The 16632-nt window shown below is 36.3% G+C and overlaps 1 protein-coding gene across 1 annotated transcript in view; it reads left to right on the top strand.

Annotated features, from left to right (window-relative positions):
• FER (fer (fps/fes related) tyrosine kinase) overlaps nt 1-16632 on the top strand; it is a 173492-nt gene that overhangs the window by 20659 nt on the left and 136201 nt on the right. The window contains exons 5-7 of the mRNA XM_009328711.1: nt 9109-9292; nt 11833-11970; nt 12919-13038. Coding sequence (XP_009326986.1) covers nt 9109-9292; nt 11833-11970; nt 12919-13038 — 442 coding nt within the window. The remainder of the gene's footprint in view (nt 1-9108; nt 9293-11832; nt 11971-12918; nt 13039-16632) is intronic.

Here is a 16632-nt window from a genome sequence, read left to right as displayed (position 1 = left end):
GGGTTTGACTAGTTTGATATATCACTGTAAGGGTAGTCCTTTTTCTGTCATATCTAGGTTTTAAAATTATTTGCTTTAACTTAAGAAGTGCTTAGTCCTTACCAAAGTTCACTTAAGAGAAAGATCATGCTGGGATCCCACTAGTATTCCCTCCACTTACCAGTCTGTGGAAGCAGATTTAATTCAAGGTTTAGGATGCTTTAATGTAAAAATATTTTATTGCTTTTAAAAAAGTCTTGTTAGAAGAAGACCTATTTGAAAGCCTTGGTCATCTCATTCATGAGTATAAAGAATGTGTTCAGTAGAATAAAGCAAACAAATAATATAAAGGAATATTCTTTCCCAGGCACAATGAAATAATGCTCTGTGAAAATGTGTGTCTCCACAGTTGAAATAAATAAGGAAGTGACTATATGGGAGGTTTGTTATTGATAAACAGATGTGGAGACAGCAAAATACTCAGAAATTACCTCTGTTGTTGAAAATGCTAAAAAATATGTAGATGAAAAGATAAACGCAGTTCTGGGAAATTATTTGAAAACCTGCTATCATAAACATTGGGAAATGTCTAATATATCACTATATGCATTGACAGCTTCATACTTTAGTGCTGATATTTACAAAAATAAAATATTCTAAAGCAAACCAAGGAAGAAATGTTTTTTCTGTCTGAAACATTGCTATTACGCTGAAGATTTGCGTATTTTCTCAGAGGAGGATTGTTGCTTCATTCAAAAAAAAAGGCAAAAAAAAAGCAGAAGGCCTGATACTCCCCTCTTTTTTTCCATTTTAAAGTATTCTAAAATCAAATGCTGTAATACTCTAGTGAGGTTATAATACAGAAAATTACAACAACTCTGAAGCCAAGCTTCTTGGCTTTTCCTGGGACCTTGCCTGTCTTCTCTTTAATCCTAACCTATAAGCTCTTTGTCGGCTTCTCATCCATCCCTGGGCAGAGCTCCATGTGTTGCAGCTGCTCTCTCACATAAAGGGCAACTCCCTCTCCTTGTCTTCCTGGCCTGTCTTTCCCCAAGAGCCTGTATCTCTCCATTGCAACACTGCAGTCGTGGGAGCCATCCCACCATGCCTCCATGATCCTGACAAGATCATGGCCTTGCAACTGCCCACAGATCTCTAACTCATCATACTTGTTCCCCATGCTGCGTGCAGTAGTATACAGGCACTTAAGCATGGCACCCCAGCATGTTGAGTTCCTGGGGATGATTTGGGGGGATTTTTCCACAGTGGTGCCTTGTTGGAACCTCCTTGCCCACATGCAGGTGCTGGAGGTGACCCCCCTCAAGACCTGTTTTGTTGACCTTGTGATCCGTTCCCATCACACCACCCCATGCCTTTTGCTCAGCAATCTTGTCCATTGTTCCTTCAGGACTGCAGGTCACCCTCTACCTCCCCTGTCATTCCTAGTTTAAAGCCCTCCTAATAAGGTCAGCCATCCTATTGGCGAATATAGTTTTACCCTGCTTAGTAAGGTGCTTCCCATCTCCCAAGCAGACGGCGGTCTGCAAACAGGGTCCCATGGTTGTAGAACCCAAACCCCCGTCACCAACACCAGCTCCGCAGCTGTATTGTCAGTGCCTGTATTGACCTGTATTGTCAGTGCCCTCCTTGCACCCTTTCCCCTCACTGGCAGGATTGAGGACGGTGCCACCTGGGCCCCCCATGCCATTGACGCTGTCCCCAGAGCTCCATAGTCACTTTTGATACTGTCCAGGTTTCCCCTGGCAGTATCATTGGTACCCATATTTATTATAACATTGCCTCTGCTGTTTTTCCCTATATTTACCCATACTCAGAAAATTGGGTGGATTTGCTTTTTGTGCTTCCTGAACTACAGAGGCAGTTATGTAAATTCTTGACACATGTTCTTGTCCTCCAAGTTTCTCTGGGATTGTTAGTCATAGTTTTCTTTATGTATAAAGATTTTCTTCCCCCCTGTTATTTATATGTAGATCGTCAGATTGCCCTTCTAATCTTCATTTTATTTGTCCTGTAATTCTGCTGCTTTTCTGTTTCCACTGTTCTAGCATATTTAAGGCTTCTCACTGTGTTTCTATTGGGGATGTATAACCCTCTATTGTCATGTCAGGTGTGTCTCTGCCTGCTTTTGAAACTAAATTAAATCCATTGTCAAAAACTGGACTTCTGTAATAAAACATTATATTCTCCTTTGTCAGATGGATGTTATCTTCATTAGTGTTTCTTCATGGGACAGCATTCACTGTGCACTGAAGCCAAAGGTCATGTTTCAATGCCAGGAGCTATAAATCCAGAAAGTTAATTCATCTGTTGTGAGCTAAGCCTTTACAATGATCTCCATTCCCTCTTCTATGAACACTTTGTCATCACTTCTGAATGGCTGAAGGTCATACCTATTGGTATCACTAAAGTTCCCAAGACTGAGAGGCCAGGGGGAGTCCTTCTTGGAATACCATAACATTTGACTCCAGAAAGACTGTTTCTGAGATTTATGAAAACCGGACAAGAAATTCCTTCTGATTGTAGATATTCCAAAATGTGCCTAACTCTGATGGATTTGTGTTGTTTTCACAAACTATTTAGTATTTCAATTATGCCTCCTCAAAAAGCAATTATGGTATTTACTGTCTTTTAAGAGCAAACACTTAAAGACAAAAATTTGAGAGAGCACATGTTGACAAGTTTTTAGCTTTCTGTGTCTTCTCAAGTTTTTATTCTTTAATTTTTTTTCTCCTTTTCTGTCTTCAAAGGTCCCAAAGAAACAAATCAAATAAAAACAAAGCAAACTTAAGAACAAATAGCTTAATAACTGATACTTCCAGGAGGTCTTCTAGACAGTTTTTCTTGCCATTGTTGCAAAGCAACACTGAGAGGAAAAAAAATAATCTTTCTGTAGAGTGGGATGTCATTGGTATAGGGTTTTGTCCGAGCTGAAGGGCTGATTTGTTAAATTTGCGATGAAGCAGAAGTTCAGGGCTTATGGTAATGTGTATCCATAGTATAGTATAGTGTTGAGCTTTTTTGCTAGCAGCTGATCTACAATGTAAACATAAAGAAATAATTTCTTACTGTATTCAGTTTTGGAATTCTTCATGATATCTTCCTGTAGTTAACCAATCCAAAATGTTTCTGTTTGAACTTTTGATTTTGAGGAGAAAGCTTTGTATTTCATGTTAGTCAGACTTGAGATTTTCACTGTATGCCATTTCTCTTTGAAAAGAATAGATCTTTAAGAAAATAATTTTGTCTTTTGGGCTTTTACTTGCCCATAAGATTTAGCTGAAGGGCTGTAACTAAAGCAGCTTAACTGGAATTTTCTGTTGCAGAAACAACAACAGTAGATGTAAGCCTCAGTCATTAGTTTAACCCATGCTATCATGAAGCTGGATTTCAAATCTGAACAGCTAAGCTTGTACCAAGTCTTGACTTGAGTCTTAGATGTCACACTACAGGTAACCTTCAGGAGGTGGATCCCTGTCCTATGTGAATTAGTGGGTGTTTTACGCTGTGTTCCACAGAGTCAGAATTTTGCTGTTTGAATAAAACGTCAAAATCTATAATGCAAATTTGAAGACCTCACAAGTGTTAAATTTTGTTGAAAGCAGTGATAACTAACTGTAGTGAATATATAAGGGAATATGAGCCCTGACTTACAATTTTTGACCAACCGGAAAAAGTTGTAAGGGGGTAAAAACTTGAGGTTTTCAGTATAATTATTTCTTTTTAATCCAAAATATGTATGAAAATTTTCTGTATTTGCAATATTTATTTTCTGAGAGTCAGTTTCTTTGAGACATTTGCACTGTACATTGATGCTTATTGAAAAAAAGATGAAGTGAACATTATAAGCTGAAATTTTTCTCAGTTGGGTGTCCCATCCAGTTCCTGTTCTTCCATTCTAGGTGAATATGAGGCTACAAGAGACTCTTACGATTGTAAGAACTTTGGAATAGTAAATCTGCCTTTTTAATAGAAAATACCCTAGAATATTTTTATCTGGATGGCTCTGTTGTATTGTATGTAGTAAAATCTTAAAAGAGTTTTTAGCAGAAACTGAAATACTTGACTCTCTAGAATGTTTAAAAAAAAATGCCAGCCTTTTGTTTGCAAATGTCAAATTTTCATAATTGAATTTTGCAAGCTTCATAATACTGTTTATGGCATGACATATTGTATACACAGTCAGTTTCCATAAACATTAAACAGTTTTGTCAACAACTGATGGCAGTAGAATTATAATTAGATCTGTTTATGAAATTCGTTATACAGATAAAGAAAATTGGATGTTTTCCTCTATGTTAATTGACATGTAGAACAACTGTGTACTTTGCCTCACTGCATTTTGCTGCTTTAAAAAATAAATTACAATATGGAAATAATACTGTAGCTGTGTTTCTTGTATTAATTATAGGTCCAAAGACTGTATTTAAATATTGAATGTATATGATAATTTGATTTATTTTGCAATTGGTTGAGGTGTTCTGCTGAGGAATATTCTACAGCAAAGGAATTTAGGCCTGAGGGCAGATGGGAAAATGGGATAGTTTAGCCATTAATGAGCTTTCTGAAAGAGAGATAGTATTGGTAAGTCTATAGTTATGTGGTTGTGATCATTTTTAGTTTAGTTTAACTGTTGAAGACTGTTTGTTGTTGTTCATAGGTCAGAAGCCTGTACTGATGGTACACGGTATAATTTGACGTATGCTGACTTTTGGTGAGCTGAAAGCTGATAGGGGACGTGTTTTAAAGACACGCATGTGGACAAGTTGTTTAAGAGTTGAAGCTCTTAAACTGTGACATATGGAGATAATTTTGGATTATGTAATCTAGGGCATGCTTGAGTGGGAGTGGCCAAATATCCAATAAACCCAAGAAATAATCCAGCATTTCTCCTTCTCTACCACCTTGTCTCCCTCTTCCTGTTTCCCTGGCCAGTGTATCTCCCAAGGGAACGGGCCAGGGCAAGCAAAACTTGGTGCTTCCAGCTCTGACTTCCAGCCTCGTCCTCTCCTCTTTCATCCAGTTCCTGTACTGTAACTACTACTTGACCTCTTCCCTTCCAAACCCTCTTCAGTCACCTTCCATTACTTCCCCATGTTCACGTGTCTCTCATTCTCCAGAAAGACCTTGTAGTGTGTATGTCTTGGTCTGCAGATGACCAGGTTGATGCTGTAGCCTAGTGTATTTAGAAACTGAGTGTGTATGATACTTTGATTTATTCTGAAATTAGTTGAGGTGTTCTGTTGAGGAATAATGTATATAGAGAAAGAATTTAGTCCTCAAGGCAGATGTGAAAATGGGATTACGTACCATCCCATTATATTGGTACACTGGTGTCAGACATGCGTATGTTTGGTGGTATCTAACTTCTGTGATGTCATTCTGGGCGTGATGTGTTGGATTTTTTTTTTCCCCCCTCCAAATTATCTATATTTAATTTAGAAATAAATAGTGCAATGTTTTTATGTTTTGGGGAAATAAAAAAATTACAGTCTCCCCATGAAACATGTTTTGATTGTTTGCCAAACACAAAACCTGTTATCTCTGGCAAAAGTTTTAGAGTTGAGATTGTTGTCTCTCCAAAACAGTTTTACAGAAATTTTTAAAGTGGATCATTTCATTCATACCTAAATGAAAAATACTTGTCTGGTGACAACTCTGGAGATATGTTTTTTATTTGTTGTGCAGAGTAACTTTGTTCATTTAGCTAAACTATAGTGTAAGAGTCTGTTCCTTCCACATATAAAATTAGGGCAGCAGTTAGATTGTTTTCAATTAAATGACAGACATAATATCCTTTTGAAGTAATTTTTATTACTCTGTATTTAAAATGTAGCTGACAGTGGCAAGGTAGCTCTTTGATACCATATGTCAGGACAAACAGATAGACAGCTGTCTCAACTTCATGGTAATTTGTTACCTAGGGAGTTCCTGAGTCAGAAGTGCTGTCTCTCTTAGTTCTTAGTAGCTCTTCAGGACTTTTTTTGTGTAAACATGTCCATTCACTATTAAACTGCGTAGTTTTTCATGCTTACAGTAACTGTGACCAAAAGATTGCATAGGTTAGCTACATGCTAGTTGAAGAAGGATGTCTTTTGTTTTTAACAAGGTACATACTATTTCCATATAATGCCTTACAGTTGTTACATTGAAAGAGGTTGAGAAGGTCTGTTAACTGTGTGTCCCCTCTCACATGTTGCTCCTCAGTCTCCTGGTGCTTCAGGAGTCCTCATTTAGTCATTCCTTCTGGATTCCGTGTGTTTCCTACCTTTCTGATGCTTGATGCCCTTCTCTAAACCTGTTTCATTTCAAATATGTCCTCTTTGAGGTGAAAGAACTACATACTGTTTTATGGTTTTAATCAGCAGCATAATAACGCCATCTAGTCCTTTGCTAAATAACATCTTGTCCGATGGCTGCTGAACACTGAGTTAAAGTTTCCGTTGATCTTTCTGTACTAACCCCAAGATCTCATTCCTGAGTGCATTCAGTAAGCTTACAACAGATTACTAAGCTTGAGTAGTTTTTTCCCCATATGCATCTCTATAAATACTCACACTGTAATTTACCATTTTGTAATTTAATCAGTACGTCAAGTTTTTTTTCCCGTTCTTCACATTTGGTTCCCCTATTTGCTTCCTTCAGACAGCATCTTCATCATCATCATCATCACCTCATGTATCAGGACCCAAGTGATATTCCTGGGGCCTACTTCCTCCTGTAAAAACTAATCATAATATTTCAGCTAAAACTTTCTCAAGTTCCTTTAAAGTTCCAAAGCTAAACACCATCCAGTCCTCATAATTTCTTCTTATTTAATTTATTCTGTAGCCTATTCTTCTGACGCCTCAGGAGAGAGAGATTCATTGACTCTTTCATAAAGAGGAATTTTGGCCTGGAAATCTCTGAAGGTCTTTCACAGTGAACACGGATGCAAAAAAAGTCATTCTTTTTTCCTACCAGCTCCTTTTATATAGTGACTGTCCTTTACATTTTCTGACAAGCTTGCTGACTCCAATGTATATGAAAGAGGATTTGATACTGTTTTGCGAATTTTTCCCTCAACTTTTTTTTGACGTGCCTTAATGTGTTTCTGTATTTTAATTTATTGGAGTTCACAATCCTTCATGTATTCCTCATATGACACAATTTCAGCTTTTCAAGGTCTGCTTTCAAGCCTCTGTTAGCTATGAATGCTTCCTTTTTCTTTCTTCTCAACTACTTTGCAATAGGTGGTAGAAAAGTAGAAAAATAAAAAATCTTTTTTATTACTTAAATTATTTTAAGATTATAAGAAATGTAGCAGTCTGAATGAGTTTGGTTTAGTTAGTGTATGTTTAACTGCACAAGTAAGTGTGAATCTGCACTTGATAATTGCAGATATAGGGTTCATTTAAAATGCTTTTAGTTCCTGAGAAAATAATGGAACAATTCATAAATACCGAGACTATAACAAGGATAGGAGTAAGAGCTTATGTGTCTCCGTAAGGAATCATGCCAAAATAATCTCATATCCTTTTATGACAAGGGCAATGCATGATCAAATTGAAAATATTCTAGTAGAGCTGCAAAACTGTGTGCATAAAGCTGCTTGGAGAATGGTTGTTAATGGGGTCCAGTCAGAATAATGTATCCTATGGGACATCACAGGATATATGTTGAGATTAGGTTTGCGTGGTCTTTCAGTGTTTCATTACTTTGTTTCAGAGCTTGTTTATTAAATTCCCAGGCATCACTATGCCTTGAAGGGATTGAAAGTGCACTGGAGGGCAACTGTAGAGTTAAAAATAATTTGATAAATTGAGAGGTGAGTCTCAAAAAATAGCGCTACTTGGCAGGACCAGATGCCAAAGCAAAAGTAATCAGTGGTGCCATGCTTGTATGGTATTCAAAAAAGACATACTTTTTTCTTTTTAATTTTATTTTTTTATGAGCTGGAAGTATCTAGAATGTAAAGTTATTCTTTGGCTTTGAGCCTTGACTGAAGTTGCACTTGTGTAGGGTTGTGAACCAGTCAACTACAAAAAGACGAGAGGACTTACAAGGGAAGACCTGTAGGTCCCTTAGTATGAAGTTTAGAAGATTGGGCAGAAGGGGAGAGTATGTAATCTAATATATAAAAGATGGATTGCAGAAGATGGTAGAATCTGTTTTTCATACCTGTGGCACATATGAAGTAGGTAAGGGTTTAAATTAAAGCAATAAAGATTTACATTGGAGAGTGGAGGGACAGGGAGGCGGGGGAATGCTTTCAGCTAGCATAGCACTAGACCTGAATGGTACTAGGAAGTTGCAAAGTTATTTGTCATTGCAGATCTTAGGAAAACCATAAAAACATATGCCACATAGTTTTGCAATTACTGTGGCAAAGAATAGAATAGGTGACCTTTTGAAGTACTTTGTAGCTCTCAGGTTCAGCACTGAACTGGTCTTGTCAGCATGAACTTGAGGAATTCTTGTCTTTAATAGTGTAAAGCTGAGACTGTAGAGCCAACTTCCTGATCAGGATACCGACAGTGATAGGGAAATGTTAAGGTGACGTAGAGAAGCTGCCCATTTTGCATAGGAGTAATGGTGTGAGAGTTCAGCTACTCCTATGTAGACTGCACCATTGCTTTATTGGGATGATAAGTAGCAATAGGATTTTTGCTCACAATAAATGACAGATTTTTAATGAATCGTGGATCTGACCTAGTAGGACATCTTTTACTTTCTTCATTAAAAAATGTTTATTTGCTCTGAGGCAAATAAAAGATTAGCTTTGTGATAGTAATTTGTGTGAGTTTTGTTCTTTATTCTTCACAGTTACATTATTTTTATACCTGTGTAGATAGTGGTTTTCATATACTTTTAGATAAGGAATTCTCACATTTCCGCTCAAAGAAAATATAGCTGTTTTTCTTACTTAGTCTTTTAATTAGAAAACCAAGACGTTTGGTCTTACTAATGACCTGAAAACAGTCAGATTTTACCTTCTTCAGAGAAGTACATTGAAAAGACTACTGTAGAAAAAGGTGCAAACTTATAATAAATCTACTAGATTTATGTCATCTACAAGTTTGTATACTTTTAAAACACCACGTGCATTTTTCTTTTTTTGTTTTCTCTTAGGAAAGGAGACTGAGAAAGCCAAAGATCGGTGTGATAAAGCCACTATGAAGCTTCATATGTTGCATAATCAGTATGTGTTGGCACTGAAAGGAGCACAGTTACATCAGCACCAGTATTATGATACTACACTTCCTCTGTTACTTGATTCACTACAGAAGATGCAAGAAGAAATGATTAAAGCCCTGTAAGATGTATTCTTAAATATTTTTAACTTGCGGAATTTTATATGTGTAGTATTCTAATTAATTTATAGGATTATTTGAAAATAATAAACTGTGATTAATTAATTGTATATCAATGGATAAAAAATTTTTTTTTCATCTTTCAGTTGACAATAATTGTGCATAGAAAAGTCTGTCCAAATAATGCAGACAGTAGTTTTGAGTGGTTACTTAAACGTTCTAGCAAGACACCGTCTTCTCATAAAACTTTAAAACCTTACAGATTTACTGCAGTATTTATAGCTGAGCTCATGCTTTGTCCATCAGCTGGTATACTACAACAAGTCTGTTGCCTCTCTGGTAGTCTTATTTTTATGAAATTCCACTAGCACCAAGTTTAGTTTAAACTGGCCAATTGTCTTGAAGGTCATTGTGCAGGAGAGCCAGGGAGATGCATGGTTAATCATATGTGTGGGAGAAGTTACAGATCATATAAACCTGATCTCACTGTAAGGAATCCACCCTTAAAAATACAATTACCTTTTTCCTGAAAGATCATTTTTTACATCATTACAGAAGATGTGCAAACTGATGATCTTGGAGAACAGACAATGAGGACTTTAAACCATCTTTTCTGGTTTGTAACCACCATGCTGCCTCTTTGTCTTTCCTGAAGAATGGGAGTTGCTTAGGGAGTCTGTTCCATAGGTCTTTTTCTGGGGTGTAATTTAAATCACTTAGCCTAAAAGAAAGGGCAGTTATTTTTTTTTTGTGGGTATCATTAATTTAGATGTGAGGCACTCTTCTGTAACTCATTTTCTTACCTTCTCTGAAGTCTACATTCGTCTTGACTTCAGCACACAGGAAGTGAGGGAGACTTGGGGATTTGACGCTTTACATGCTTACACGGTGCAGACACCATTAACTACCCCATGCAGTATCATATTAATTCCTTTGATTCTTGTGCAGGTATTGAAATAAAATAGACCTTTGTAATAGTCTCTGTACAGTCCTTTTAATCTTAATTTTGCATGTAAAATCACAGCAGAAGGCTACAGTTAAATTTGTGTGCTGTAATTAAGGTGATTTTTCAGAATTGTGAGATATGATAATTCACTGAAGAGTTTTATGATGGAACAAGAACCTGTTGAACCCACTCACCTTTGCTATGTCTGGAGTAAAAACCTGTAAAAAAATATTTTTGTCACTACATAGACATTTTTTGTGAGATCTGAATGTATTGGAAAATTACTGCTTTCTAGTATATTTGGTGTACAAAAAGAGGTGGTGATTTCAGGTGTAGAGCTTGGTGTGGCCACCTGTGTGAAACATATTTCCTTACTAATCCTGATTTTGCAGATTAATTAGTTTGGTAAACTTGAAGTGTAGATTAACATTGCTAATGATTTTTTTTTTTTTTTTTTTGGTAATTGACATAGATTCCCTTTCTCTTCAATATGGCATTACTATGGTTGATATTCGCCTATCTTTTCATCACACTCTGAATGATTTTCTGGAACTTTTTCACGCATGTTGTTCACAGGCAAGGCAAGATTTAATGCCTTCTCTTGTCTATTTTCTCCTCGGAAAAAGTATTGGAAAAATCCAATCACATAACTTTTTTTACAGAGTGAACATAACTTGAGATCTTGTCTAGGAAAAATCTATTGAGACTTTTTTCTCTGGACGTTCCTCTGGCCTGGCCAAAATTCATCAGTATTTTAAGAAAGCTCACCATGCTTCAGAGCCTGGCAAGCTAGCAAGTTTGTCAAAGATAAAAATGAAATAGGAAATGATTATGAGGGTTCATTTATGGAAAGCTAGAAGTTAAAGAGAATAGGAGGGTGTTCTGAGGATGTGTCACTGGATGCTATTAAGAGTAGTGGCACAATATCACCTATTCTTTTACCATTCCCTATTCACTTGGTTTTTCCCACCCTTGGAAGCAGGTAAAGACAAAGCTGGGTGGCTTGTACTTTCTTACAGGAACTTCTTGCTTGATTTTGTTTCTTCTTGCAAATAAATGCTAACTTGTCATTTGTGCTTATTTTTGTCTGAATGACCAAATTATAAAATAAATATATGGAAGAAGATAGTTAAAACAATAAAGAAAACCAGTTTTTAAAGGAAATGCACACTATTTTGTGACTCGTTTTGCCTTATGCCAGAATATGTTTATTTTGTCAGTCAGAACATGAAAAGCTTTAGTGTAGGTTATAACAAGCATGATAAGTCCTTTGTGAAGAAGAGTGTCATCAATGAGCTGTATACATTCCTTTTCCTTGTAATCATTACAGTTTTTAGTTTAGCTACCCTGTATGTAGATGCGCTGAAATCAATACAAGGAGCATGGTCTTAGAGACTTCTCAGTTATAGCCAATCTGTAAAGAAAAGGCCACAGTTGATCTGTTATTGCTTTGAGTAATATATTGTCTTATTTCTTCCCTTTTTAGCCAGTTGCACAAGAGTTTGTAGAAACAGCAAATTGAAAGTTTGAAGCATCTTCAATGCCATCTGTACCTTCAGTGCCATGTTATACACTAGAATTTTTTTTCCTCTCTAGAAAAGGAATCTTGGATGAGTACAGCCAGATCACCAGTCTTGTAACAGAAGAGATTGTGAATGTCCATAAAGAGATCCAGACCTCGGTTGAACAGATAGACCCTAACTCTGAGTATGACGACTTCATAGATACTCACAGGTACACATTTTCATCTTGGTGTGCCTGTTCATGTTTCTTCTTGAGAAAACCCTGCACTAAACTGCAACGCTGCTTAAGTGATCAGAATTGAATTTGTTTCTGTTTGGTTGCTTTTACGTTGTTACTTGTAAAGCTTTATCCTAGTTTGAAAATTGCTCTACTTGCATGTACAGAAAGCTGGCTGAAAGTCAGGTTTTTAACCTGACTGTTTCTTTAACCATCCATCTCTTTGGCTGGCTCTAGAAAAACAAAATTCTAGTTACCATTATTACATGTGAAGAGCCATAACTTTGGTACTGAAAGCAGACTATACATGACAGTCCAGATTCAGTGTGAGCTAATTTACTGTGTATTTGGATGCAGTTTGCATTCTGAGCTAAACTAAGTTTCTCTGCTTTATTTCTCTTATTGTCCAATTTCTAGTTTAAAGTGAACTCTAGGTACCTCTGTGTACTCTGCAGTTATTGCAGCCTGAGCAATGCCTGAGACTACAGAGTAGGCAGATAATGCAAGAAAGTTTTTTACTTTAAAAATAAACTATATTTGCCATTTATTGAACTGTTACTCTGTATTAGTATATGCAGAAATAGTCCTAAGACTTCTTGCATTATATTTTTTGTTGTTATGTGCGAATTGATAATTGTCACATGCAGGTTTATAGCAGGATCAGCTAAAGGTGGACCCATTCACATTGATACGCCTTGAGAACCTTGGTAATGCTGTGATCTTGATTCAAAGAATTGTATGCCATTTTGTTATCTGGTATGATTTTAAGACGATGTTCTTAATTCAAAGGAAAAAGAATATGTATCCAATTGCTACCTTTTATTTAATATGTAATTTTAACTATTCTAGTAATTAAAATAATTCAAAACATAATGATTTGCTTTATGATCTCTCAAAGATACATGTTAATTTTGAAAATACAATATTTATTTATTAAATTAGGTCTTCGGAAGTTGTTGAACAAGAAATAGAGTTTGATACGTCTTTACTAGAAGAAAATGAAAACCTTCAAGCTAATGAGATCATGTGGAATAATCTAACAGCAGAAAGTTTACAGCTCACGTAAGTCATTCTGTACAAACCTTTCATCCTTTGGAAATGCTGTTATACATTGTGTCTAGGCTCACTCAGATCATTGCATAGCTGTGTCCTCATTTTTAAGGTCCAGTTTCTAAAAATATGTTCCTTTCACAAAATACTCCTCCCCAGTCCCCCCAAAAACTTGCCAGCACTTTCAATGTATGTTCCTCTCCTTGCCAGTTAATTTATACAGTGCCCCAAATCCATCATGAATCCTCCTTGGGAACACACCGATTCATCTTCCCAAAAGCGTTTCCACATTCAGTACTCTAGGAAAAATACTGAAATCTTTTGATGAAACCACTGAGTACAGTGATGTAGTCAGTGATTTAAATTGCCATGCAGAAAATTTTCATGAATATATTTATTTCATTTGTTTTGTGTTTGCTTTTGTTTTCTAAAGGAAATTCTTTATTATTATAACCTTTAAGATACATTAACTTACTAACACAGATAGCTGTTGTATTGCTTTTCATGGAGCTTTTAGCTATTCAGGGTGATAAATTACCTCTTTATATATTTTGTTAATATATTGCCTAGTTAAATCTTTTCATTACTTTTACCAACTTCACCTTTAATCGTTTGTTACTGGGGGAACAAATCTCCTGCTGAGGTTATGGTGTTCTTATATTATCAGCCTCAACTTTTGACATAAAATGGTCTGATGCAGTTACTTGTGAGATTGCAACTACTAATTGTACATTTAATTTTTTTATATTGATCATAGCAATTTAAAATGGAAAATTCAGAATTTCATTGGTTGATGACATTTTTGTTGTCTCTATTGTATTTCAGTCCATGTTTGACTTATTTGAAGCTTTTTTTCCTTTAGAAAGCATAACTGATCCAAATAAGATATCAATGGTGTGGTGTGGATTTTTTTTAAAGTTTTTTAAAAATTTGCATCTGCGTAATCAAACTATGACCGTTACTTCTTGTAGGTTTTTCTGAAAACCAAAATCATAGTGAGTCCTAATAGCAGTGAGGTATTTCAAATGTAAACACATTGCAGTGTCTTCTGCAGATTATTCTAATCCCTGTGTTTTCTCAACATGACAGAATCTCTGGATTTCTTGAATTCCTTTTCAAGGTCATTAATATTCCTCTCTTTTTTCCCTGTTACTTTTCATAAATTTATTCCTTAATAGATACTGAAATAACCTTTCTAATATGAAGTTTTAGCCTCCTTTGTCAGGCTCCTCCTTAGTTCTGAAGCAGCTTCATCTTTCTTCTGAAAGGATCCCTTGATGATTAAAGCCACTCCCTTTCCTTTAAACATGTTTCTGTTTATAATATATTGTGCATCATTACTAAATTGAGATTATTCCTGCTTAAACTATGTAAATGTTGTACATCTATATGTACTTCAGCACAGTAACAGGAAAAATATATATACTAAATCTCCCTTTTCAATAAAGTATTACAATTTTTCAAAGATTCTGCCTTCCATAGCTCAAAAAGAGAAATAAATTCTTGTTTGGCTGGTCTTCTCTATCCCATTGTTCAGAAATAAGACATCAGCATGTCTAAGTGAAAGAGATGAAATGCTGCTTTTCTAGTAAATGATTCTGATGAAATGCATGTTTGTGTTTATAAATGTGTGTCTGCATATTTGCCTACATATATACATTTTCAATACAATTTTCAGTGTGTCCTGTTACAAATCTTATATTCATCCACTTCAAATTCTTCTGTGAGTTTGAGAGAGAAATTTTATGGTGTGATATTATTTTTGGAACAGGAATCAAATAGCTCTTTTAAGTGTTACTGTCTTTAAGGTGTTCACTTTCTGGTATAGATTATACTAGCAAAATGCTTAACTGTATTAGGTCAGACCAAAGATTGACTTAACCAACTTTCTTCTCTCTTACCTTAGCCAACAGGGAAAAGTCTAGGGAGGAGAACAAGAACAGGATGATCGCGCAATGCTGTTTCCTCAGAATGATCTCTCAGCCTCCCATAATTTTCAGCTCAGAAATGTTTTGAGTCAGAAGTAGTATTTGTTTATAATAGCCTTAGGAGTAGTTTATAATAGCCTTAGAGCTTTTTTACTTTCGTGAATTTGTCCAGTCAGTTTCAGTATGTACAAGTACATGTTGTCCACAGAATTTTTGGTCAACGAATTCCAGAGAATAACTCCATATTATGTGAACCTGCTACTTCTTAATTTCATTTTATGGCTCTTAAGCTCTTGTTCTGGAAGAGAACAGGAACAATCTACCCCTTTCCTCTCATGATATTGTAAACTTCTGTCATACTCCTACTCCGTGATCTCTTTTTCAGAGCCATCTTTAGCTTTAGTCTGTCCTTCCGCAATACTTACATCCTTTATCAAGCTTGTCATCTTTATTTGAATGTTTTCAAGGTTACTGTATTGTTTTTGAGATGAATGACCAGAAATGTGCAGGTAATCCAGATGCATAGTTCAGAGACAGGCATAATGAGGTTTCCTGTATTATTGTTCTGCTTTGTTTTTGACAAATCCTAGAGAATCATTCTGTTTGATTTTCTGACCACTGCAGTGTATCAAGCCAGTGTTTTCATGCTATCACCTATTGTAATTCCAAGATCTCATTTCTGAGTGGTAACGGTCAGCTTGGAGCCATTCACTGCATAAATAAAGCTTTGGATTGTTTTTCCCCCTGTATATTTGGTTATTTCAATATACATTGGAATTAATCTTCTAAATGACAGTCCAGTTATTAAGTATCATAAGATCCAGAATAATCCTTTTGTATTCTTCACGTTCAACCCCGTCCCTCTACCTCAAATAACATTGTACTGTCAGCATTCTTTGTCACTTTTTAAACTGTCCTTTTATTTGGATTATTATGAACATATTAAGCAGTGCAGATTTTTGTGAAGCTCCTGTAGCTCCTAGCACTGTAAAAACTATTTATTCTTATCATCTTCGTCCTTCTTTTTAATTGCTTTTTAGCGCATGTGAGAACCCTTCCTTTTAGAACTGCTTAGTTCTCTCTAACTGCCTTTGCTCATATACCTTGATAATTGCGTTTTAGATATACTTTGTTATAGTCTTGCTTTAAAACCACTACAGCCAAAAAAAACCCACAGGTGTTTGCATCGACTTACTGTGTATGACTAGAAATTTGCAAGTAAGATAAGTATATGAAACGGGAGACCTGGTTACCTGGGATATGGAGAAGGTGGAGGTACTCAATGACTTTTTTGCCTCAGTCTTCACTCGCAAGCGCTCAAGCCTCACTGCCCAAGCCACAGAAAGCAAAGGCAGGGGCTGGGAGAATGAAGAGCCACTCACTGTGGGAGAACACCAGGTTTGAGACCATCTAAGGCACCTGAAGGTGCACAAGTCCATGGGACCCGATGAGATCCATCTGTGGGTCCTGAAGAAACTGGCGGGTGAAGTTGCTAAGCCACTATCCATCGTATTTGAGAAGTCGTGGCAGCCCGGTGGAGTTCCCACTGACTGGGAAAGGGGAAACATAACCCCCATTTTTCAAAAGGGAAAAAAGAAAGACCCGGGGAATCAAGCCCCAGTATCACTACAGGCGGGGGGATGAAGGAATTGAGAGCAGCCCTGCCGAGAAGGACTTG

This window comes from Pygoscelis adeliae, unplaced genomic scaffold (assembly GCF_000699105.1).
Source record: "Pygoscelis adeliae isolate BGI_AS28 unplaced genomic scaffold, ASM69910v1 Scaffold16, whole genome shotgun sequence".
Classification (NCBI taxonomy): Eukaryota; Metazoa; Chordata; class Aves; order Sphenisciformes; family Spheniscidae; genus Pygoscelis; species Pygoscelis adeliae.
The sequence above is the reverse complement of the archived record's forward strand: the minus strand, read 5'-3'. Positions and strand labels throughout refer to the sequence as shown.